Source organism: Ahaetulla prasina, chromosome 6 (genome assembly GCF_028640845.1).
Source record: "Ahaetulla prasina isolate Xishuangbanna chromosome 6, ASM2864084v1, whole genome shotgun sequence".
Taxonomy (NCBI): Eukaryota; Metazoa; Chordata; class Lepidosauria; order Squamata; family Colubridae; genus Ahaetulla; species Ahaetulla prasina.
In genome coordinates, this window is record NC_080544.1 from 43,364,668 (window position 1) to 43,390,294 (window position 25,627).

At 36.3% G+C, this 25,627-nt stretch overlaps 1 protein-coding gene across 1 annotated transcript in view; it reads left to right on the forward strand.

The window, feature by feature from the left end:
• ADAM12 (ADAM metallopeptidase domain 12) overlaps positions 1 to 25,627 on the forward strand; it is a 302,284-nt gene that overhangs the window by 188,756 nt on the left and 87,901 nt on the right. Inside the window, exons 6-11 of the mRNA XM_058188276.1 lie at positions 755 to 938; positions 3,071 to 3,136; positions 3,716 to 3,787; positions 5,089 to 5,258; positions 5,528 to 5,612; positions 22,453 to 22,601. Of these exons, the coding sequence (XP_058044259.1) occupies positions 755 to 938; positions 3,071 to 3,136; positions 3,716 to 3,787; positions 5,089 to 5,258; positions 5,528 to 5,612; positions 22,453 to 22,601 (726 nt within the window). The remainder of the gene's footprint in view (positions 1 to 754; positions 939 to 3,070; positions 3,137 to 3,715; positions 3,788 to 5,088; positions 5,259 to 5,527; positions 5,613 to 22,452; positions 22,602 to 25,627) is intronic.

Genomic DNA, 25,627 nt, shown 5'->3' on the forward strand with positions numbered 1-25,627 from the left:
TTTGTTATTACCAGAATAAACACAGATTGAATATTAAGAACATCTTAGAACAGGGGTCCCGTACCCCGAGCTGCAGTACACATGCACTTGCAGCTCCGTTTGTGCAAGCGGTAGGCGGGGGTGCCTGCCCTTTTTGCAAATGAAGCAATACACACACATGCTCGCCTACTGCTCATGCAGAACCATTCCCTCTTACACATACACACACACCCTGCTGGTCCACAAAGCTGGAAAGGTTGGGGATCACTGTCTTAGAACAACTGCAGACAGCTGTATCACTGATGAGAAATTCTGCACATCTTCTCAACACATTAATTTGAATTTTCCCTAAATTACTTTGATTTAGAAAACTGACCTAAATTCCTCTTTCTGTATCCATAGTTCTTGTTTTATAATATTCTTGGAAAAAGTGGCTCACAGGATGAAGGCTAAAGAAAATATTATTTACATTTATTAATTTTATAGGCAGTCATGTTAACTAAAACGACTAAAAATCTGAAGTGATGTTAATGCATTACTATAAAGCATAAATATACTTTGGTGCTAGACTCCAGTGTTTAAATACAAAGAAATAATTGTATTTTCAAAGTAATGAGCTGTACACCATCACAAATTTACAGAATTTTCTTTGTACATTTTCAGACTTTAAATATATACCATGTTGCGTCTTTACAAAAATATCATTTGGTTGCAAATAAAATATAAACTAAATGCAATAAAGGAATTTTTCATTTGTATTTTTTTTATATCACAGGGGTATTATTTTTTTTGAGGATAGAGCCTACATTTTGGAGCCACTGGAAGGTGCTATGAATGAACATATAATCTATAGACTAAAACACCCAAACCTAATCCTGGGTACATGTGGCCATCATCTCAATCTTACAGGTGTCACTTTGGGAGAGACTGCACAGTTTATTCCGACATTTACTAGCAGAGTAAGTGACAATTTAATTTCATTTTCTCATGTTTTTATAGTGTATATTGAAACAAATCTGGTGTTATGGCTCAAAATTGAGGTACCAGTTGATAAAAATGTATGCATTTGTTTGTTTGTTTGTCTGTTTGTTTGTTTGTTGCACTGCCAAGGAGAAAAAGTCTCCCATCAACAATGTATATAAAGAGAGAGCAAATCCCACACTCACCAGGTCTGATGATATTATGTAGTTGGATAATGAGATGTTTGCACACAAAAAACCAAGCTCAGAGGTCTCCACATTTAGATTACCACACTCAGAGAATTTACCATTGTCATAATAATAGAAGACCAGATCCATAACTTACAAAAATAAAAGCTTGTTGTGTATTTTGGAGTGATGTTCTTGGGAGTAAGTACTTTTTGTAAGTGATTAATAATGATGAATGGACTGCTGTCTTTTAGCAAAGCACAGCTTTTCTTCTTAAATACTTGCTAAAGATTCCAAGTTTAGTATGTCAGATTGAGGTGATTTGGAAATCATACTTTTAGAACAAGAAATCAAAACGGGACTGCTCTAGTTATTTGTAGGAATTGCAATAGGACTACATTTTTAATTTTTAGTTCTACAGAAGAATTATTGAGTCTGTCATCTGCACCTCTATAATTGTCTGGTTTGGTTCTGCAACCCAACAAGACAGACACAGACTTCAGAGGATAATTAGAACTACCAGCCTGCCTGCCATTGAGGACCTGTATACTGCATGAGTCAAAAAGAGGTCTGTGAAAATATTTACAAACCCCTCGCATTGTGGACATAAACTGTTTCAACTCCTACCCTCAAAACAAAGCTATAGAGCATTGCACATCAGAACAAGGCCTCTGTGGCTCAGACTGCTAATGCCATCACTCTGTTAAACAAATAATTCCCTCAACATTGTCAAACTATTTACTAAGTCTGCACCACTATTAATCTTGTCATCGTTCCTATCACCCATCTCCTCCCACTTATGACTGTATGACTGTAACCTTGTTGCTGGTATCCTAATATAATTTGATTGCTTATTTGTTCCCTATGACTATCATTAAGTGTTATATCTTATGATTCTTGACAAATGTATCTTTTCTTTTATGTACACTGAGAGCATATGCACCAAGACAAATTCCTTGTGGTGTCCAATCACACTTGACCAATAAAGAGTTATATTCTATTCTATTAACATTCACCACACTAAACACTATTTAATTTGATACAATAAAAGCTTTCAGTGATACATAATACATACTGTTGAAAGTTCATTTTTTAAATTGCTGTAAAATGGGTCATGCCTAATTATATAATTAGAATATATAATACTTCCCATTGTAACTATGTTTATATATCTTAAAATATTTTTTATTTATAATTTCATATGAATATATGTTAATATATATTTCCCATTCTGGGGGTTGTTTCAGGCATGTACTTGTAAATATATCGCTTTTATTCATGAAAAAGTGTTTAAGTACAACAAGCGAATAAGCAACTACACTGCTTTGTAAAGTAGGTACTATTTGCATAAAGTGGCACAGTGGTTACAATGCAGTATTGCAGGCTACTTCTGCTGACTGCCGGCTGCCAGCAGTTCAACAGTTCGATTCTCACTGGCTGAAGGTTGACTGAACCTTCCATCCTTCCGAGATCGGTAATGAGGAGCCAGATTGTTGGGGGCAATATGCTGACTCTGTAAACTGCTTAGAGAGGGCTGTAAAGCACTGTGAAGTGTATATAAATCTAATGCTATTGCTATAAATTAAGGTATAAGAGTGAATTGTTAGAATTCATGGAGATGTTCCATGTTTAATGTATGATATGGCTGGTGTGGTTGTTATATCAGCTTTTATACTATAGAATGACATATAAGTGACATGTTAATTTTGAAAAATATCAAATCTTGTACAACACTGAAGTACAAGTGAGTAATATATCCAGAATATGATATTTGAAATTATCTTGGTGCTTATTGACCACCTTCGAAATGATTGGTCAATTTTTTTATCTGTAGATTATTCATAATATTTAAGTAGCTTGGTATTAGAATACTGTGGCAGAAAGATATACGTAGAAATGTAAATCTTCAAATAATAACTCTTATCTCATGCTTGTTTTGATAGCACAAAAGAGAAACTCTGAAGTCCACCAAGTATGTAGAGCTCATTATTGTAGCTGATAATCGGGAGGTAAGCAAAACCTAAATTTAAAAAAGATTGTGGGAATAAAAATATACATGTAGTTTACCAATTATAAGTTACATTCAAGGATGCATAAATTGTTGAAATTTTGTTAAAGAAATTCACAATAGATGGATGACACACTTTGTAAAAAATTAGTGGAAGCTGTGAACTGTAATCAAAAATTAAAAAAAAAATTTGCATTGTATCCCCATTTGCATTTTTCTATATTTAAAAATTACCTATTAGTCAACTAGCAATATTTTCTCCCTGTGCATCCATGGCAAACAACTAAATGATTTTTTTTTCCTTTTGTACAGCATGAAGTATCCCAATGAAACAATTGTGCGAGAAACAAAATTAAAAGCAACATTCTCTTTAAATTTGAAAAACTATATTCTTTCACACAACCTGTGCTTCTTTCAATTCTATAAGAATTCTACTTTATAAGTAGTAGAAAGTTGACTCTGGCCTTTTTTTCATGTAATATCTAGACATTGGTGTTACTGCTTTTCTGAAGAAGGCAAGTTAGATTTATAAAGCAATATATATAATTGTTGATAATTCAAATGATTAAAATCCTTCTAGTTTCAGAGACAAGGCAAAGATGTGGAAAAAGTGAAACTGAGGCTGATAGAAATAGCAAACTACGTTGATAAGGTAAGTTTTTCATTGGTACTATAATAATTTCCTTTGCTATAGAGCAGTCTGCTTGACTAACCAGTTGAGTTTAATCTTACAGTCAGGTTGTCCCGAAGGTGCTTTTTCAAGAGGCAGCTGGAGTTTCTTATTATTCTTTGAAGATGTTTTGCTTTTCATCCAAATTAACCTATACTATATAATCTATTTCATGGCCATGCTAGATTCAGACAACACAGACTCATCCCCAATAGCCTGAACAGTGAAGGGACACAGGGCAGAAAACATCCTGCAGAAAGCACAGCTCTACAACACAATCCTTTCAGCAGTTCCAAGAAGCCTCCACACCCATTTGCACTATTCAGGTGACCCTGAGGAACTGCCATGTGGCCTCAATGACTCTCTAAAAGGATGCAAATGACCAGCTGTCTGCAAGGAATATAAATCCTTCCATTCCCCAGCATCCAGTTAAAGTTGAAGAAGCTTCTTGGATGAGAAGCAGTGGTGGGTTGTTACCTGTTCACCCTGGATCAGGCGAACCGGTAGCGGCAGTGGCAGGAGGCTCCACCCACTCACCCAAACGGATGCTTCTGCACATGCGCAGAAGTGTTGTGTGTACGTGCTTGTGCACGCGCCCCCACAAGTGAACCGGTAGCAACGGGTTTTGAAACCCACCCCTGATAAGAAGCAAAATGTCTTCAAAGAAAAACCAAAAATTCCAGTTGCCTCTTGAAAAAACAGCTTTGGGACAACCGTGACCAGGATGACTGAGAATTTCTATTGACAATTACAGTCAGGTCATATTAATGCACTTGAATATAGAAAATCTATATTATATAAGGATACAAAAGCATGAGAACAGACTTGCTGGACCAGATCATGGCCTATCTTCATCCAGCAGCTCCCTCCCCCACACTGCCCAACAAGATACCTCTGGGAACTCCAAGAAGGAGATGTAGATTCTTCTACTACTTCTACAACTCTTTCCCTACAACTGTTATTTAGAAGAATACTTCACCCAACTCCTGACATAATTTCAAGGTATTCCCTTTTATATGTGCTATTTTAAAATGCTGTGAATCAGTTGTTGTCTCTTATAATCTAGCTATCACAGTGTAATTTGATACATACACTGAGTGTTAGACACACAGCTCTTAATCAAATAGTATGCCATCTTTTATGCCATCAAATATTTTAGAAGGCATCATTTTAGTGACTGAGATAAGAAACTGAGAAGGAAGTTGTCCAATGATTAGTCTCTTTTGTTAACTTTAGGAGTTACGCAAATATAATCAAGAATATTGATCTGTTTTTTTCATCAGTTCTACAGGCCATTAAATATTAGAATAGTCTTGGTTGGATTAGAAGTCTGGAATGATGTAGATAAGTGTACAGTAACTCAAGATCCCTTCACCACTCTTCATGAGTTTCTGGATTGGCGAAAGATGAAATTACTACCTCGTAAACCACATGATAATGCACAACTAGTCAGGTAAGCCTACTGGAACTTAAAACTGGAACTTAAAATTTTTGATACATTATGTTTTCTAGTGACATGACAAAAAGTTAATCGGTTAATAGAAAGCCAATACATAGGCTACATATTGATAGAATCCAATACAGGATTCTAAAGGAATGACAATAGCACCACATAGAAAATCCTACATCCATATCTCTATTAGTAAAATCCAAAATTATGTTCCTGTATAACTGTTTTCCCTGTATTTATTATTTTTAACATAGTTTCTTGTCTTTCATTAGTGGAATCTATTTCCAAGGTACCACCATTGGCATGGCACCTATAATGAGCATGTGCACCAAAGAGCAATCTGGAGGTATTGTTATGGTAAGTATTACAGGTACCAAGACTGATCCTATTTATGGTTGGAAAGAAACATGCAGGGATAAAATAATATACTCCTGTTCTGTCTTCAAAATCTCTGTCTATTTTTTTTTTAAAAAATTTGCAGCTATTTGAATTTACAAATGATTGAATAGATGCTTCCATTTTGGCATTTTATTTTTACTTTCTACTAAAACGTTCTACCAAAACCAAAACACCACATAAATTGAAACTGTGCTATCTGTGTTTAATATGAAAGCCTTCCCAAAATATTTATGAGACATGCTAAATTTGCTGCTCCCCAGAGAGATGTAGCAGAAGCCTTTTTAAGATAATTGCTTAGTTTTTCCAATTCCGAGTAATAAGCTTTTGTTTTACTGACAAGTGACAAAGTACAACATGCTGATGTAACTTCAAAAAAGCTTTCATATTAACTTTATTTTTCGTAGAAGACATTTTAATATTGTTTCGGGTGCACGCTTTAGGTACACGGTCCAGACAAGGTTAGCCATCACTGTGATAGACTATTAAATTCAGTGTAAACATGGATTTCAAAGAATTAACCTTAAGATATCAGCTATTCTTTACCTGGAGAGTTTGACTTACGTTAAAAATAACAGTAATGTCACAATATTTTTGCTTTCAGGCATAAATTAAAAATAAAATGCATGGGTCAAAGTACAAGTCCAGAAAGAATACTAAAGGAAGATTGAAGGATTCCTCTAAGTGTAATTTAATAAATCTCCACAGGAATAGACAATGTTGAAATTTATTTATTTATTTATTTATTTATTTTGTCACAACAATATATGTAACTATCATACAGAAAGGTTATATAGTATATAAAGGTATAAGTATATATATATATATATGAAGAAGAAAAGAAAAACAATAGGACAGGAACGGTAGGCACGTTTGTGCGCTTATGCACGCCCCTTATGGTCCTCTTAGGAATGGGGTGAGGTCAATAGTAGAAAGTTTTTGGTTAAAGCTTTTAGGATTATGAGAAGAGACCACAGAGTCAGGTAAAGTATTCCAAGCACTGATGATTCTGTTACAGAAGTCATATTTTCTGCAATCTAGATTAAAGCGGTTGACATTAAGTTTAAATCTATTGGTTGCTCTTGTATTATTGCAATTAAAGCTGAAGTAGTCTTTGACAGGAAGGACATTACAATAGATGATTCTGTGAGTTAAACTTAGGTCTTGTCGAAGGCGACGGAGTTCCAAGTTTTCTAAGCCTAGGATTTCTAGTCTGGTGGGATAAGGTATTTTGTTGTTTTCAGAGGAATGGAGAACTCTTCTTGTAAAATATTTCTGGACACGTTCAATTGTATTGATGTCAGAGATATGGTGAGGGTTCCAAACAGGTGAGCTGTATTCTAGAATTGGTCTAGCAAATGTTTTATATGCTCTGGTTAGTAATGTAGTGTTTTTGGAAAAGAAGCTAAGCAAGATTAGGTTTACAACTCTTAGAGCCTTTTTTGCTATGTATTTGCAGTGAGCTTTGGCACTTAGATCATTTGACATGAAAACTCCAAGGTCTTTAACGGGATGGGGGTCATCTGTGAGGTAATGTCCATCAAGCGAGTACTTAGTGTTTGGGTTCTTTTTTCCTATATGTAAGACTGAACATATTAAATATTAAATTAATAATAAATAATATAATTTAATTTATAATTTAATATTAATATAATTTAATAATTAATATAATTTAATAATTTAATATTAATATTAAATTGCTCAGTTAAGCCTCTAAGTGTTGATGGGAAGTTGATTCTTCAGCAACCTCTTATTTCTGAGGATTCCCTGTTAAATATAGAAGAAGATTAGGAAATCCTGAAGCGGCATCAAGGAAATACTTCATTTAAGTCTTTATTGAAGTAAAATATTCTCTTGAAGACTTGTCCTGCCCTGCCCTGCCCTGCCCAAAAGGGATAACTTCCCTTCTAACTGGATAAAGGCAACTTCTGTCTTCATCCCTTCTTATTAAGATTACCAACAGTGTATCATTTAAATCAAGCATTTGTGACGTTTCCCAGTGAGCATAAAGTAAAGTTATTTAAAGTAATTTGCATTATAAAATAATGCAAATTACTTTCTGGCTGAAAAGAGACAATAACACTGATATATCCGTACCAAGTTACCAGTAACTTCCTTTTTTTTTTTTGAGCAACAAATACCCATAAATCTTCAGCTAACAAATCGATTGTGCCACAGTAAGCTGCAAGTAAGTGAGGAGTTGTACACAAATAAAGCACGCAAATAAAAAAGAACCAGGAAAAATAAATGTTTTTCAAAACCCAAAGAAAAAGCATCACATCAGCATTAATTCCTTGTATGGTTAAAATGCTTTGTTTTCCCAAGCTCAAACATATCACAATGTCTCCTGAGGAGTATCTCCCGCTTTCCCCATTTCCCTTTTATGCCATAAACAAACTCATTGCTTTAATTGGTTGGAACGGAAAAAAAACCTCCCAGATTTTAAAGTAACCCAGCAATTTCTCCCTCCAAAACATCTGCAATTGACAAGTCACAGGACACGATATTGACTTTAAAAGACCAGAACTATCGCCAAAACTGAACACTTTAACAACAGAATAATCAGAGAAGCCATCGAGATAGAAAACGCCCACACAGCATGAACAAACGAGATGATACCTCCGCCTACCAGCCATTTGGAAACCTGCCCTTATTGACAAACGTGTCCCTAACACGAGGAATGACACCAGACCCACACTCACGAGGTCCACACAGGATGTCACCACCACACATCCACCCAGAAAGCACACCCAAACCCACACTGATCAGGAAGCACGACCAAGGACCAGAAGCCAGACCGCAGCTGCAACATTAGCCACTTCAAACCCCTCCAATCCATACATGCAGCAGACAGACACCCACTATGAAGATGTAGCACGACCACAAACACGAAGCCAAACAGCAGTGCAGCTCACCAGCTCAAAATCCCCTGCAGCACAGATTAGACTGAGCACAACCAAGCCCCCACCAACACAGGACACACCCCAGCCAATCAGAGCACAGAAAAAACCCCATCCAATCAGAGCACAGCCAAGCTCCCACCCAATCAGTTCAAACCCCCACTAGCAGTTAAAAGGAAGAAACAGCTGCGATCACACATTGCTCCCAGAAGCACGAAGCTGAAGCCTGAAGATGACGAATGAGACTTCGTCGAAGCGTCTCAATATATATATATATATAGGTCTTTGGTTGTTCGGGTTTTCTCCCGTGTAAAATTGGAAGTGTCTTGGCGACGTTTCGACGAAGTCTCATTGTGGGTCTGGTGTCATTCCTCGTGTTAGGGACTCGTTTGTCAATAAGGGCGGGTTTCCAAATGGCTGGTAGGCGGGAGGTGTCATCTCGTTTGTTCATGCTGTGTGGGCGTTTTTCTATCTCGATGGCTTCTCTGATTATTCTGTTGTTAAAGTGTTCAGTTTTGGCGATAGTTCTGGTCTTTTTAAAGTCAATATCATGTCCTGTGACTTTAAAGTGTTGGACCAGGGAAGAAGTTGGTTCCTCTTTTTTGAATGAGTTCTTGTGTTCTTCAATGCGTGCACTTATTCTTCTGTTGGTTTGTCCAATGTATGTGGTGGGGCAGGCGGTGCATGGGATTTCATATACTCCTTGATTTTCTAACTCAATTTTGTCTTTGGGGTTTCTTAGGATGGTGGATATTTTTCTGTTTGTGCAGAATGCTGTCTTGATGTTGTGTTTGTGGAGGATCTTGCTGATTCTGTCTGTGGTGCCTTTTATATATGGGAGGAGGGCTGTGCCGTTTTCTTGTTCTCTGTCTTGGATTTTAGTGGGGGGTTCTTTTTGGATTAGCTTGGTAATCTTATTTGTTTGGAATCCATTGGATGTTAGTACGTTAGTGAGAGTAAACATATATATATATATGTATATATATATATATATATATATATATATATATATATATATATATATATATATGTATATATATATATATATATATATATATATATATATATATATATATGTGTGTGAGTGTGTGTGTGTGTGAGTATATATATATATATATATATATATATATATATATATATATATATATATATATATATATATATATATATATATATATATATTCTGAGGTTTTCATGGTGTTTGTATGTAGGTCTTTGGTTATTGGGTTTTCTCCCGTAAAATTGGAAGTGTCTTGGCGCGTTCGTGAAGTCTCATTCGTCATCTTCAGGCTTCAGCTTCGTGCTTCTGGGAGCAATGTGTGATTGCAGCTGTTTCTTCCTTTTTAACTGCTAGTGGGGGTTTGAACTGATTGGGTGGGAGCTTGGCTGTGCTCTGATTGGATGGGTTTTTTTTGGTGCTCTGATTGGATGGGGGGGTGTCCTGTTTGGGTGGGGGCTTGGTTGTGCTCAAATTAGTCTGAGTTGCAGGGGGATCTGAGCTGGTGAGCTGCACTGCTGCTGTTTGGCTTCATGTTCGTGGTCGTGCTACATCTTCGTAGTGGGTGTCAGTCTGCTGCATGTATGGACACCCACCCAGAAAGCAGACCCATTTCCCTTTTATGCCATAAACAAACTCATTGCTTTAATTGGTTGGAACGGAAAAAAAACCTCCCAGATTTTAAAGTAACCCAGCAATTTCTCCCTCCAAAACATCTGCAATTGACAAGTGAGAACATTTGCGATCTGATTGTAACATGTTTAGAAACAATAGTGAAATCACAGCAATTAGTATTTGTATATTTTAACAGCTGATATTTTTTTACAAGGAAGAATAACAGATGGACTCAGTAAGGAGATCTCAGTTTGAAAAATACTGTTAAATAATAAATCAAACTATTACTTGTATAGACATATCAGAACTGGTTGTGTCGAATGAAGAAATTATTTAATTTAAGAAATTTAAGGGGCGTGCATAAGAGCACAAACATGCCTACCGTTCCTGTCCTATTGTTTCCTTTCGTTATATCCAATTAATATAGTCATTACATACTTATACTCATATATATTTTATATATTGTACAATTATTTCATGCTTATGCTTATATATACTGTGTGACAAAATAAAATAAATAAAATAAATAAATAAAATGTAACTACACTATTTCAGAGGGCATAGTAGCAATATCAAGCATCAGATTTTGGGTTTGATGCAGGTAAAGTAATTGTTAGTCACTTTAATTGATTTTAAATATATGTGGAAGGTTTCTTGAAGATTTGAAAGTAGTAGGAATATTAAGAAAAAGTTATCATATAATCATTCAGTTCCTTTTTTTAAAAGAAAATAAATGTGGGTGCAGCACATGTTTAGATCTTTTAAAGTAGATTTTAAAATCTGTAAATATGACTTCAGTAACAGAGTTATTAATGCTTGGAACATACTACCAGACTCTGTGGTATCTACTCAAAATCCCCAAAACTTTAACCAAAAACTGTCTACTGTTGACCTCACCCCATTCCTAAGAGGTCTGTAAGGGGCATGCATAAGAGCACAAACATGCCTACCGTTCCTGTCCTAATGTTCCAATTTATGTAGTTATTTCATACATACTCATATATATATACTTATATATTATATAGTTATTTCATGCTTATGCTTATATATACTGTTGTGACAAAATAAATAAATAAATAAATTAATTAATTAAATAAGTTAAATTGTTAATAAATCTAAAGGGGAAAAGAGTTTAAGATCAATGAGAAAACACAATTACAAACAAGTCCAATGAGGGGGGGAAAGGAAGACAGCAGAAGAAACCAAACTATACAAAAAAATTAGTGAAAATCCAAAAATAAAAAGGACACTTACAAGAAATTCAGAAAAAAAATTAGGAAACAACAGAATGAACTGAGATTAACATGCTAAAAAAGGCCTTCTTTTCATACAGTCAGCTAAAAAGGAAAGAGAGTAAAAAGTTTATAAATATTAAAGAAAAAATAAAAACTATTCATCTTCTTCAACTCTCTCCAAGAGTAGATTATGTGCTTCATCATACAATTGTGAAGAGCAAGATGAATAAAGATGATCAGAGAATAACTATTTACTTAGTAATATAACTGTTTACTTAGACTCTAAGTAGGCCTGTCAAACTGGCAGTATCCCCCCCGCCCCAGCTCTGCAAAGGCAAAAAAAGCCACGTTACGTCACAATCTGGCCTGTGACGCGATCAAGTTTGACTTGTGACTTAGAGTTTAATTTCCAGTATCAGATGAACTGCATCTTAATATAATGAAAAAATTATCCTCAGATAGTGAAGAAACTAACTGGTGCTACCATATTGCTATCACTGAAATTCATTTATCAGTCTCGTGGACTGCCAGATGACCAAAACAGAGTAAAAGTTGCCCTTATCTTTAGAAAGGAGAAAAAAGTAAATGTAAAACGGCAACCTGGTAATTATACCCTACATTGATTGATTGATTAATTGATTGATGGTAATCTTTTGCGGTTGAAAGAGAAACACTGTTGTACAGGTAGTCCTCGACTTACAACAGTTGGTTTAGTGACCAAAGTTACAACAGCACTGAAAAAAGTGACTTATGATCGTTGCAGCATCCCCAAGATCAAGTCATTAAAATTCAGATGCTTGGCAATTGATTCAGATTTATGATGGTTGCAGTGTCCTGGGATCATGTGATCACCTTTTGCAAACTTCTGACAACCTAAGTCAACCGGGAAGCCAGATTCCCTTAACAACTATGTTACTAATTAACAACTGCAATGATTCACTTTAACAACTGTGGCAAGAAAGGTCATAAAATGGGCAACATTCACTTAACAAATGTCTCACTTAGCAATAGATTTTTTTTATGTGGTCATAAGTTGAGAACTACTTATACAGTTCATTTGTAGAGGTGATTCTGAAGTCCCAGTCTGGGAGCACAAATGGAGGCACTGGAAGTCCATTGCTGTAGTAATTGTAGATGTTATTCTGTGATGCCACTCATGGTTTTCTATCAGGTTTTGGTGGCTTTCTTCAGCTGCATCCCTTAGCTCCCTTGGCTGTATGTCACAGAGGTGTAGGGTTTCTTTCACATTGTCTTTGTAGTGCTTTGTGGATCTAGTTTTTCATTATTATATTGTTTGTGATATTTAATTGTATTTCATTTTAGGGGACTATGATGTAAACCACAGGGAGTCAGTTGACGCTGGTAGCATACAAATTAAATAAATATCTATCAGAGGGCAAGTTTATATTCACATCCAAAATTATGGTTAACAAATTGATAATGAACTTTTCCTTTGGAAACAGCTACAGAAATACCTATACTGTAATACATTTCTAAAATAAGCTACAAATCCTAACCATATTCTGAAATACCCATCATTCATATGAGTCTAATTAACACTTCAGGCTGATTACAGGGTAATGCATGCATATTTTGGGAATTGCTAGTTTTCCTCCCCACGTACTTCCTTCTTGGCATCATCACAACTTTATCTTGTCTTTCTTTTTCTCTCCGTGCCACTTTAATGTATTTATGATTCAGTGCTGATGTTTTAATATTGAAATGTTCTCTGAGAGAAATGGATTTTGGAAAAAGCACCTATTTTCACAGAAATGAGTCATCTGGGGGAGAAAATTGAGAGGCGCTAATGTATTAAAGGAAGACTTGGTCTTCGTCATTAATCTGTTTTAATTACTTTTATAGTATTTCTTATTGCATTTGTAAATAACACACATGAATACCATTCAGGGTATTTTTAAATGAAACCTTGATGTTTTTCCAGATTCCTTTTGATCTCTCATATATTTGATAGTTGCATGCATGAATGAATGAATGAATGAATGTTTATGGATAATATGGTATCAAATAACAAGACAGAGAGACAGAGAGAAAAGGACAGAGGACAGACTGCTCGTTAATTATAATTTCAGACTAAATGCATGAAAATATCAGATTGCCCATTTACTTAAATGTTTTAAATAACAGGTCAAATTCCTAGGTCAATGCAGGCAAAGCAGAAAAAAATATTTTTCAAATGTAAACAATAAATTGATCGGGTCTACCCAGTCTGTTCACTCCAAAGAGAGCAATGGAAGCAAAACTGGTATGATAGAATGCCATTAACAAATAGTCCCTTTGTACTGCACCTATCCTAGGAGAATATTGTCATATTGGTTACAGAAGTGCTGGAGAGGATGATGTTATGCTGCATTGTGGAAGCTTCTGGCTTTATTTAAAGATTTTCTCCAGATTCAGAAGCAAAAACTGATTTGATAACGACACAAATTGCATGAAGAGTTAATTTAGCAACACCTGCATATTTTTTCAAATAGGCATTGCAAGACTAATACATGATCCTTGGTTCTAACTACTGTAAAGCCTGCTTGTTCTTCCTGGTCTGTCCATCCAATTTGATAAGTTCATAAGAAGGTATATAGTTTACAGTTATTACTAAGAAGACTAAATATTCTGTAATTAACAGAACGAGAACATCTTCTATTTTTATGAACTGGGGTTCCTATGGCTAAGCCCCAGTTTCTGGTATATGGAATGCTGGATTAATACACAGAAAAAAATAGCTAACATGTGCACATCATCAGACAGTCAATTTTATTATTTCTTGTAGTATAAGATCACAGTTTATTATCACTATTATTGCACATTCCAACAAGATGCATAACAGTTAATTAATTAAATTAAAACATCAGAATATAACAGACAACCAATACAAATCTTTACAATAAAATTTAGTGGCTTATCTATTGGTAGTTGTAAATCCTCCACCTGTGATAGATAATCAACCCTTAATTTCCCATGGCACAGTTGTCAGGAGCTTCCGAGTGATGCAGTCCCAAATGACATTTAGAAAGTGATAACAAAGTCTTCAGAGAAGAAAAGGATCTATTACCTTCAGAGAGTCAACACTTCTCTGACACTACTTTTTAATCACAGACTCTTCAAAACAAATCAGATTATTGCCTCTTGACTATCCTTCTAGCAAAAACATTTAAACAAAGATTGAGTCAATCTTTGCTTGGTTGCCTTTTTTCTTATCTGGGCTGTACAGCAACTTTTCAGAATTCTGCATTTCAACTTGAAGAAATATTTCCTAATTTAAACAGTTATTGTTAGGATCAGTTGTGGGATTCTACCGGTTCTACCTAGTTCAGAAGAACCGGTAGCAGCAGCGGCAGGCTCCGCCCGCCCGCCCGGACGTCATCATGGACATCCTGTGCATGTGCTGAAGGATCTGCGTATGCACAGAGGTGGCATGCAAGAGCAAAGCGAGTGTGCACAAGCACTCACATTTCTGAACCTGTAGCAAAGGTAAGTGAGTACCACTACAGGTTAGGATCCAATCTGGGTCGGTCACCGGGACCAGAAGTTTAGTCTTCCAAGCTCTTGGACTCATGCTGGAGCTCATCCTCAGGGAACCTCTCTCTTACCAGACACATTTTGGTGTGAGAAAAGTTCCTTGAGGATGGGCTCTAGCATGAGTCCGAAAGCTTGGAAGCCAAAAGCCCAGTGACCCACCCAGATTGGACCCCGCAACATTATCCTGAGACATGTATATTTGCCTTCATTCGTGGTTATTGTTAGCCCTACCTTCTGAAGGCAGAGCAGCAGCTAATAATTCAGCTGCACCAGTAATTGACATTAATGTTCTTTAAATCCCTCTAGGCTATATAGGATTTCTGATCGTTCATGCCTTGGTGGTGTGCCAAAAGAGTTAATCAACCTGGTTTCTAAGGTGTCATCTAAAGAATTTTCATTAGACAGAGTAGCTGCTTAAACTTGGTTGTCAAGGTCACAGATAGTACAGGAGCACTGGGGACATTATCAATTGGCACTATACCCATGTAGTTAATATCAATGTCATTTGCAACAGCTGTCTCATTTGAAATAACCAACAGGTTTACTTTCTCATTATGAAACAACCATGCTTGAATAATAATAAAAAGTTACTGATAATATTGCAAAAATAATCAGTCAATAAATTACTATTATTACATTTTCATTTTATACAAGTTGGACCGCAGGACAGTTAATATGAGAAGATTTCTCTTTCTGCCATAGCAGGATTCCTTTCCCTATCATGCTTGGCAACCTTTGGATTGCATTTAAATCAGTCTGATGATATTAGCAGCAAAGGAGTGGACTCAGTAAGGAACAAATGCTTTCCAAGAGAACCAGTGACCTCTATTAACTGTATTAGAGAGAATCTGTAATCTGATCTGGTTAGATTGAGCCCAATTATTTTGTTTTGGAGTTCCTTTTATTTTTGTGGCTTCAGTCTAACTTGGGAATCAGTTAATATGTTGTTATCCAATGTGCCAGTTTGCTGAAGTCTTCAGTAATCTTGAACTTTTACAAAAGTTGACAGCCTATCTGGATGTTTTTTCACAAATGTTTTGAAGTACTGAAAGTCCTTGACTTATGACCGAGTGTTTAATGACCATTGAAAGTTATGACAGACTTTTTAAAAGCTACTTACAAACCATCCTCAGTGTTACAACAGTGATACTGCCCACACCCATGGTTATGTGATTACATTTTGGGTATTTGGCAGGCAGCTTGTACTAAAAGCCAATCAAGTCTGGTGGTGTCTCTGCAATAACTTCTGACCAAAATTCTGGACTCTGTTGTGGTTGTAATCTTTTAACGTCTATTCTTTTTTTTTATTTCTATTATCCAGAAATAATCTGATAGTTTATTACATTACAACTAAACCTTCCTTCAGAAATAATTTCTCTTGTTCATTACAAAGGGCGAAGAAAGGTTTCCAAGAGATGATTAGGGGGCATTTAATTGTATTCACCAAGGCAAAGTAGAGAATCAGAAGACAATATGGGGCTTTTTTATGATCATTTTTCCAGGAAAGAAGATAGGAGGTGTATTATACATTGCTTCTACAATTCTGAGCACTGATTGCCATTCCAGAAACATTGTATGTGTTGGAAAAGAATTTAATTTGTCTTCCTTGTTTGCTGCCCTTTTATTAGTTGCTTTTTTAAAGAAAAATGTTGGTTTTTAAAATTTCTTTGTTGTGTTTGCAGAAATCAAAGTGCTTGGCATGTTTGCATAATACTATCCTTTCCATTCTCAGTATTGTCAGGATATGCATATGTGCACCTTAAATAAATAAAACCAAACACTACAGATCAAATTGGAACAAAATGTACGGCGCCAAATGGTAAAGCAATACAACAATAAAAACAAAAGAACAAAAGAAAAGGGGAACATAATGAGCTATCCCAGCAGCTGCACAATTATTGTTATTTTTCACCCACCAGCTGGATGGATGGTGCAAATCTGCAAGCTATTGTAGAGGTAAAGTCTAGTGAATTAAGAGCTCAAGAGCCAGCATGGAGCTGCACAGGGCTAAGTTTGACACAGCGTGGTATCCTTGGGGAGTCAGGGGCCATCAGGTGGTTTTAGAAAACCGGTTAAGGATGGAGATACAACAGTTAAAAACTCCCTTGCCAATAGCTTCATGTATTTGCATTTGCTGTTAGCTTGATAGTATTAATAAACCTAGGAAGGAAGAATGATGGAATACTTTGGCTGCAGTTCACCAATTAATTAAATCGGAGTACTTGGTGCCAGGCCAATAGATTTTGTCCTTTAAAACAACTTGGAGGAACTGGCCAGTAGTATTTAGCACAAAGCCTGTTCATGGTGGTGAGAGCACATTGTCATAACGCATACTCTGGTGACACCATGGCAACCGTGCTGTTCGATCAATATACATACAATAATGATGTAAGGAGAATCCAATTGTAAGGTGTTTTGTGAAGTGAACTCCCTGCCCCATTTTTTTTGTTGGCTGTCATCAAGTAAAGTACAGTATATTGCCTACAAAGGGCTATATTCACTGGTGAAATGAAAAGCAGTTAGAGATGCAAAATAGGAAGGAAGGACAGCGTAACTTATGGCTGAAAGGAGAGCTTTAGGAGAATGCAACACTAGAGATAAATTTAAATACACTCATATAGAAGATAGTGTCCTTCAAGGAATATAATCCAACTTAACCCTTTGAACCTTGATACATATGCTGGAACACTTTGTCTTGAATCCTGTAATACCCCTTCCAATTGTTTCAAGTGTTTTGTTTTTTGTTCTCCGAGCTGATCTTTTTGTCTTTGCCTCCCTACTCTTCTTTGAGATTTAAGGCAAAACTGAACAGCAATCAGGGCAGGGGTGAAATGCTCCCGGTTCAGACCGGAACGCCCAATTCGGTAGCGGTGATGGTGGGTGGCACGTTCAGAGAACCGGTAGCAAAAATCACTCCCCCTCCCCCATTCCCAGCTGAGCTGTGCGGTCATCAGAGGGTTTTTTTTCTTTTAAAGGCAAAAAAAATGCTTTTAAAAGAAAACAAAAGCTTCTGACAATCAGGCAACTGAGCTGGGATCGTCAGAGCCTTTTCAAAGCATTTTTTACAACCTCTTCGGCCAAAGAGGTTGTATAAAAAATGCTTTTATAAGTAAAAAAAAAAAAGTTGGCCACAGCCACTCAGTCACATTACCCCCACCACCACCAAGCCACAGCCACAGAATCAGTAGTAACGAAGTTTACATTTCACCACTGAATCGGGGGTGCCCTGGAAGGAGAGGGCAATCATCTGCCCCCTATATAAATGCAGCAAATGTAAAAAAAAAAAAAAAAGTGGGGGGGAGCAGGACATTGATTGGCTTTTTAACATTTTGGCTTCCTAGGCAGATAACCCTGATAACAATTCAGTTCTAAGGCATCTGATTGCAAAACCAGATAGTGGAAATGGCTTTACTGCCCAATTGCTCTACTGGCTTAAATAGGGTTTTTAAACATGGATTTTATTGGGGTTTATTTTATATTTTGTATTGTATTTTAAATTTAGGCCATATTGAATAGGTTTTTTAAATAGTGTTTTTATTGTAATATATTGTATTATTTTATCTGCCTGTTCACCGCCCTGAGTCCTTCGGGAGAAGGGCGGTATAAAAATTAAATTATTATTATTATTATTATTATTATTATTATTATTATTATTATTATTATTATTATTATTATTATTATTATTATTATTATTTGTTCAGTTTGATTCTCAAAACCTGATTTGATTGTAAATTTTTAAGGATCATGTTTCATTGAAACCATCCTAAATTTGGGCTCAGTGGTTGGAATCGTGGATGATTTCAGGTTGATGATTATGAAACATCTTGTATAATCAATTGACAAGGGAAAACAATTGAAAAATTGAAGCGGGGGGGGGGGAGGAACAGACCAGAAAACATGAGCATTCTTCCACCTTCCTGTAATTTTCTCATCAACATGAAAGTTTTCAATTATTTGTTTAGAATGTCTTTATGTAATAATTTTGCTGCATTATGGTACTTCCTGCCTTGAAGAATTTGGTCTAGATAACTATTAAACCTGTATTCAGAAGACATCAAATTTCCTACTTGATGATAATGATGTTGTCTTCAAGCTATATCATTCATTGCTTTTCTTCAGATGTGATACTATCTTTGCTTTTATTTATTTCTGTGATTATTTAAGAGTATGAGCATTCTTACATTAAAGAAAAATCCAGAAGTATGGTTTGGGGCTTAGTTTGCTTCTTTAAAATAAAATTTACTATTTTTGTACATATCAAACACAAATGGAAAACTACATAACAATATCTCTTCAATCTTTTTTTCTAGTTGAAATAGAGACCCTTTATAATACTATTTTCCAGTATACAATCCTTTTTAGTTGAAGTTGAGATACTTTATAACATTATTATTCAGTATATATTTAATATAAGGAATAATAATCTTAACAACTATTCATTAAATATATCGGAAATTCAGAGTTTCTAATACTACAAAGATCTGTCCAAGTCAGCGATTTTTCTATCTTGGGAGAACTTGACCCATTCTTCCCTGAATGTGATTATTCCCAAGTATTTATAATTTCCCCTTCTGTCACATAAACAAGTTTATGATTCAGATTATAATTATAATTCAGTCCTCCAGAGATTGAGGGGCTCTGGAGCCATATCTAAGTTACATCTGAAAAAGTTTTTCTCGTGATGCCGTTGCTGCAATCCTTCAGCCACTATTCAGGGTAAATAAAACATTTACTAGCCTGAAACTGGTATATTCATTTCTTTTTCAGCCTGACAAGAGTCGAACAGAGTTCAGGATCCAGTGGTTTCTCTGCCATGTTTCCCTCCCACCCCCCAGTTGGCTGCCCAGGATAATAAATACTGCATAAATGTGGTTTACAGCATACAAGTATAATTTGACTACTTTAAAAGAGAAACTGGTTTCACTTGTTTTACAGCTATCTGCAGAGCAAAGAAAGTAATTGTATCAAAAACAGAAATTAGAATTTACTAACTTAGCATAAACTAGTAGCCACGGTGATGCTGGAATCTCTTCTTTCCCTCTTTATGGGCCTGATTACTGGATTCATGGGTAACATAGCCTTGAAGATCCATTACAGATCCTATTCAATGCAATACAATGAAGATGGGGGAAACAGTACCCTTCCCTCCAACACCCCCCTCCCCCAATATTTGGCAACTTCATTCTCTAAAAAAATGTCAAGATCACATTGGCATAACTGAGTGTATTAAAATTACTATCATAAAGTTCCGGATGAAATACATTCAAGTAATTGTATTCATTCAAATGATCAAAAAATAACAGTTTTTCTGAAGTGATAGGATGTTTTATTTCATTTGTCTTTCATATGACAGTTTATTCATATTACCAGAAAATTATAAAATTTAAGCCACTAATACATTTGAAATGTCTTTTCTTTAGATTTTAGACAGTTCTGAACATCTATTCTCAGTGCTCAAAAGAGAGGTTATGAAGAGGACCTCTTTTTAAAGAGTACAGTTTGACGAATCATTTGAAGAATAGGCATTTAGAAAAAGATATGTGTAATAATAACTGACTGATAGCAAAGCATTCATTTATGATATATATCTAATCCATTTGGGGGGAAAGGGGTATAAGGAGTTTAATTTTGCAATGAAATAGGTAGATGTCATAGAGCCGTGATGGCGAATCTATGGCACATGTGCCACAGGTGGCATGCAAAGCCCTCTCTGCACACCAGCCATCGCCCCAGCGTAGCTCCACTGCGCATGTGCATGCGCCTCCCACCGGCCAGCTGATCTTCAGGTCTCTGCTGTGCATGTTCAGGGGGTGGGGTGCATGTGGGGGATGCGTGCACACATGCATGGGAGGGCAGGGCGCATGCACGGGGGGTGCAGGTTGGTGCAGGAGGCCCTGCGCCCTGTTTTGATCCTAGAAAGACTCCTGCACCAACCTGGAAGCCAAAACAGGGTGCGGCAGTGCCACGCAAGGTCCCCACACTCCGTTTTGGGTCTGGAAAGCCTCCTGCACCAACATGGAAGCCAAAATGGGGCACGAGGGGCACATGTGTGGGGGACGCCCATGGATGCATTGGAGCAGGGCACATGCATGGGGGGCGCTCGCATTGCATTTTGGGGTTTCAGGCACATGCACGTGCATTTGGGCACTCGGCACCAAAAAGGTTAGCCATCACTGTCATAGGGAATATTGTGGAAAGGTTGTCATGTAAGTGTTTGAGTCAAGATGTCCATCACTGAAATGAGTTCCTGCTGAGATATAATTGTAAAAGAAAAGAACTTAATGCTACCTTTACTTTTACTGACTACAAAATTCTTACTCAGAAAATTGATACTTCATTTATATTACTCTACTGGTAGTGAAAGGAACATACGCTTTCTACCAAGATTTTGGAAAACGTGTACTTATGCCAAGCTTTTGTATGATTTCTTGCATCATAATATTTTATGAATAATTACTTAGGTTTGGTATACTTGTGGATTTGCATTACTTTATTTCTTTGCCATTCATGAAAAGCACATCATTATATAAAGTGATTCTCTTAAAACATTACATTAAGGCAGTGTGAAAACTCTGTCTGTTTGAATGGACCATCAGTCAAGTCGCCTTTTCCTGTTTCAATCAGTGCTACACATTCATGTGTGAATCAGACCATGAAATAGGAAGACACATCTACATCACAGAGTCCCTTTCATAAGAACTGAATCCGAGATCACCACTGCAGCCCTTTGTTTCAATGATGTAGTTGGGCTTCTATAGAAATTTGAAGGTTTCAAAAATTAATCAGAATACCCACTGTTCCTGTGGAAGTACAAAAATAATTTTGGAGTGTTTTCTCTGAAACTATTGAATAGGCAGCTATGCAGGGGATGAATGTTTCATCTCATTCCACTTCTCAGCACCTAGGACTTTTACCTTCTCTCTAGAAGACATGACTTTGGTGTTTTTTCTTGCACACAGTAGCTATTTCTGATTGCTTTACATTAGTTTACGTGGAATAGACGTACATAGACACAACAGGCTAGCATGGAGTATCTTTCAAGTCTGAGATAGGCTGAGTTTATGCACACAAACAACTGGATGCTGTACCATTTGAAATGCAACTATGGAAAAAAAATCCCCTTCATACTGTAAATTACTTCAAATAATATTACATACTGCTAATGTAATTCCTGCTTTTCAGAATATATTTTTCTATAAACAACATTTTCTTCAATAATTTTATTATGTTTCTTCTGTAGACAACATTTATGGAATTGCATTGATAACTGCTGATATAAAAATAGCTTTCTATTATTGTCTCAAATGATTGCCTTTCAAACAGTATTACAAGGCTGTTTGCATGTATAACTCCTAATTAGATAAGGCAAATGTGAATTTGGAAAACAGCAAGTGTCTGAAAATAGTAGTAATAAGTATCAGGTAATACCACTTTCTGAGCCTATAATAATTTTTAATAAATTAAGGTGTGTTCCAGGATAGGATTGTTATTATAATGAGATTTGTGTGCTTTCTTTTTAGGATCATGCAGACAATCCATTGGGGGCAGCTGTAACTCTGGCTCATGAACTAGGCCACAATTTTGGTATGAACCATGATACACTGGAAAGAGGTTGCAACTGCAAAACAACTGCAGACAAAGGGGGCTGCATTATGAATCCTTCAACTGCGTAAGTGCAATTTACATTTGGAAAAAAAAATTTGCCTGTTACTGTAGCTTTCCTTTTAGGTGAGAGGTGTACTTCTGAAAACTTTGTAAGAAGTTTATAACAAGTTTAATAAAAAGTTTATTCTGTTTATAACAACTGGACATTAGTGCAGAGACCCTACATAATTTGTTAGAATAAAAATATTCTAAATTTTCAATTCTTGAAGAAAAGAAATATATTTTGGTACTCATCACACCTCCCAGAACCAATTAATGATGAGTACCAAGGTACCACTGTATGGTAGGTCAATGGTAGCTTGGTAGATCAAGGGATGTAGGGAATATAGTGTACCTGCCCTTCAGCAAAGCCTTTGACAGATTTCTCATGATGTTCTCCTTACTAAAGTTGAAAAGAAAGGTATGGAAGATTGCAGAATGACTGCACTCAAAGTCTGTTCATTAATTTCAGCTTGAGGGAAGTACTGAGTGGAATGTCCCAGGGCTCTGCCCTTTGCCCAGCGTTGTTGAGCAGCAAGGTTTGGAGAGGGAGTTAAGGGGATGCATACCAAATTTACAGATGATACGAAACTGGGAAGAGATGGCTAATACTTAAGAAGTAGTGGTGGATTCCAAAAGTTCTAGAGAGACTTGAGCAGTGGGCTGAAATAAATAGGGTGGATTTAACGAAGTGAAACAGGAAATTCTGCATCTGGGTAGGAAAAATAAAAGCCTCAAGTATATGGTGAGGCGAACTGGCTTAGCAACAGTATTTTTTATTTATTTATTTATTTATTTATTTAATCAAATTTTTATACGCCCTATACATAGGAAAAGTACATAGGAAAAGGATCTGGGAGTTCTTGATGACTACCAGTTAAACATGAGCCTGCAGTGTGATGCAGCTGTTAAAAATTCAAATACTATTTTGGAATACATTGCTAGAAGCAAACAATTTAGGGCATCAGAACTGTTCCAATTCTACCCCAGTCACAGCCCAATAGTATTCTATTGCTGGTTCAAATAGTTTTGTCCTCATCCTGAATGCAATGCTTGTTTCTTTCACAGAATTTGTGACTTACATTTGTTTGTTTGTTTCATTTTTTTTTCTATTACATGCATTTATTGTTTGAAGCTGGGGGTCTGCAAAATTGAAATAAACTTCCCTGAGAGTAAAAAAAAACATATTTTAACTAGTTCAATTTGTTTAAATCATGGTGTGCTCAATTTAAGGGAGAAGGTTACTTTTTTTTTTTTTTGCCTTCAAGAAGATGGTTCTGATCTTCATTTTCATTATTTTTAAATGTGTGCATGCACATAAATGTGAACATTGCCCTTTAATTAAAGATACTGCTGCCAATGTGGTTTTATTTATGAATATACATGGCATTTATTTTCTGCTCTGCTGCCTATTGTTTAAACAAAATCAGGTGGCGATGGTAATACAAGTGCTTGCTAATGATAACCTGGTTTACCAATCACATCCAGATGTCAAGTCCATTATAATCTCCTTTCTTTTTTTCACTGCTGGTTTGAAATAAATACCCTTTTTTTCACCCCTCTTGTATCTCATGTTATTGTCAGGAAGCTGAAAATTCTTAGTTCTGAATCAGCCAGGACCAAGAATTTGTACTGCCATATTGAAGATTCTAGAAGAGTTACTGGTTTGAATGTTATATCAGAATTTTTAAATGAAATTTGGGTAATTTTATAAATGGACATTTTCATTAGCCAGGAAATTAGTCCTGAAAAATCACTAGCTCACAGAATTTCTTACCAGTCCTTCTACTCAAACAAAATTTTGCTAGATACCTGGATCCTAATAGTAAATATAATCTTAGTTCTTTGAACAATTTCCCTAGAGTTATTCTTATTTGTCACAAACAATTCCTACAATTCGTTTTTATATTACCAGTATGCAGGAGAAATAATGATCAAGATTTGAGAGATGAGATCTCCAAAATAATAATAATGAGATATATTTTCTCATGTAGTTCTCACTCTCAATAAGGACCGCAAAGCAGTACCAGTGTTACTTCTTCTTCTTTTCTCTCCAGAGACTTAAGACTTGTAGAAACTAAGTTGCACCAATACACATTTCCACATTTTTCACATAGTGGTGAAATCCAAATTTTTTTACTACCAGTTCTGTGGGGGTGGCTTGGTGGGGTGGCAGGGGAAGGATACTGCAAAATCCCCATTCCCACCCCACTCCTGGGGGAAGGATGCTGCAAAATCCCCATTCTCACCCCACTCCTGGGGGAAGGATACTGCAAAATCCCCATTCCCTCCCCACTCCTGGGGGAAGGATGTTGCAAAATCCCCATTCCCACCCCACTCCTGGGGGAAAGATACTGCAAAATCTCCATTCCCACCTCAGTCTGGGGCCAGTCAGAGGTGCTATTTGCCGGTTCCCTGAACTGCTCAAAGTATCCACTACCGGTTCTCCAGAACCTGTCAGAACCTGCTGGATTTCACCCTGGCTTTCACACCTACCAAGCTGAAAGTCTAACTGCCCAGACTAAATTGGAGTTCCAGAAGACTTGAGGAGGAACACTATTGTTCATGTATCTTATTTGATGTAATGATTACAAAGATTACATTTCCCATATATCTTTACACCTTCCAGCAAGCCCACCACTGCTCTTGGTATTTTTCTCATTCTGGATGGTGTTGCCTCATCCAATTCACATGGACTCTATTATTTTGAGAACCATCTTTTGTCATGAGAACTTTGTTTCATCTGTCTTGTTGAGATTTCTTCAGTTTTCATTCTTCACATGAAATCCTCCTGAAGAAACCCTTCTGCCTTTTGGACTTTTTTCTATTCATACAAAGCTACAGGTTACTACTGCCCCATAGCAATATATTGGTTGGCATTTTATGCTAGTAATAATATATTGACATACAAACACTGATACAAGGTCAGTATGTTCTATCGTTTGCATACATTTTTGTATTATTAGTGTATCCAAATTGCATGATTGTTACAGGCATAATTAGGTGTCTTTACCTTGAACCGTCTTCTCACAAGACCGTAACAATTTCTGG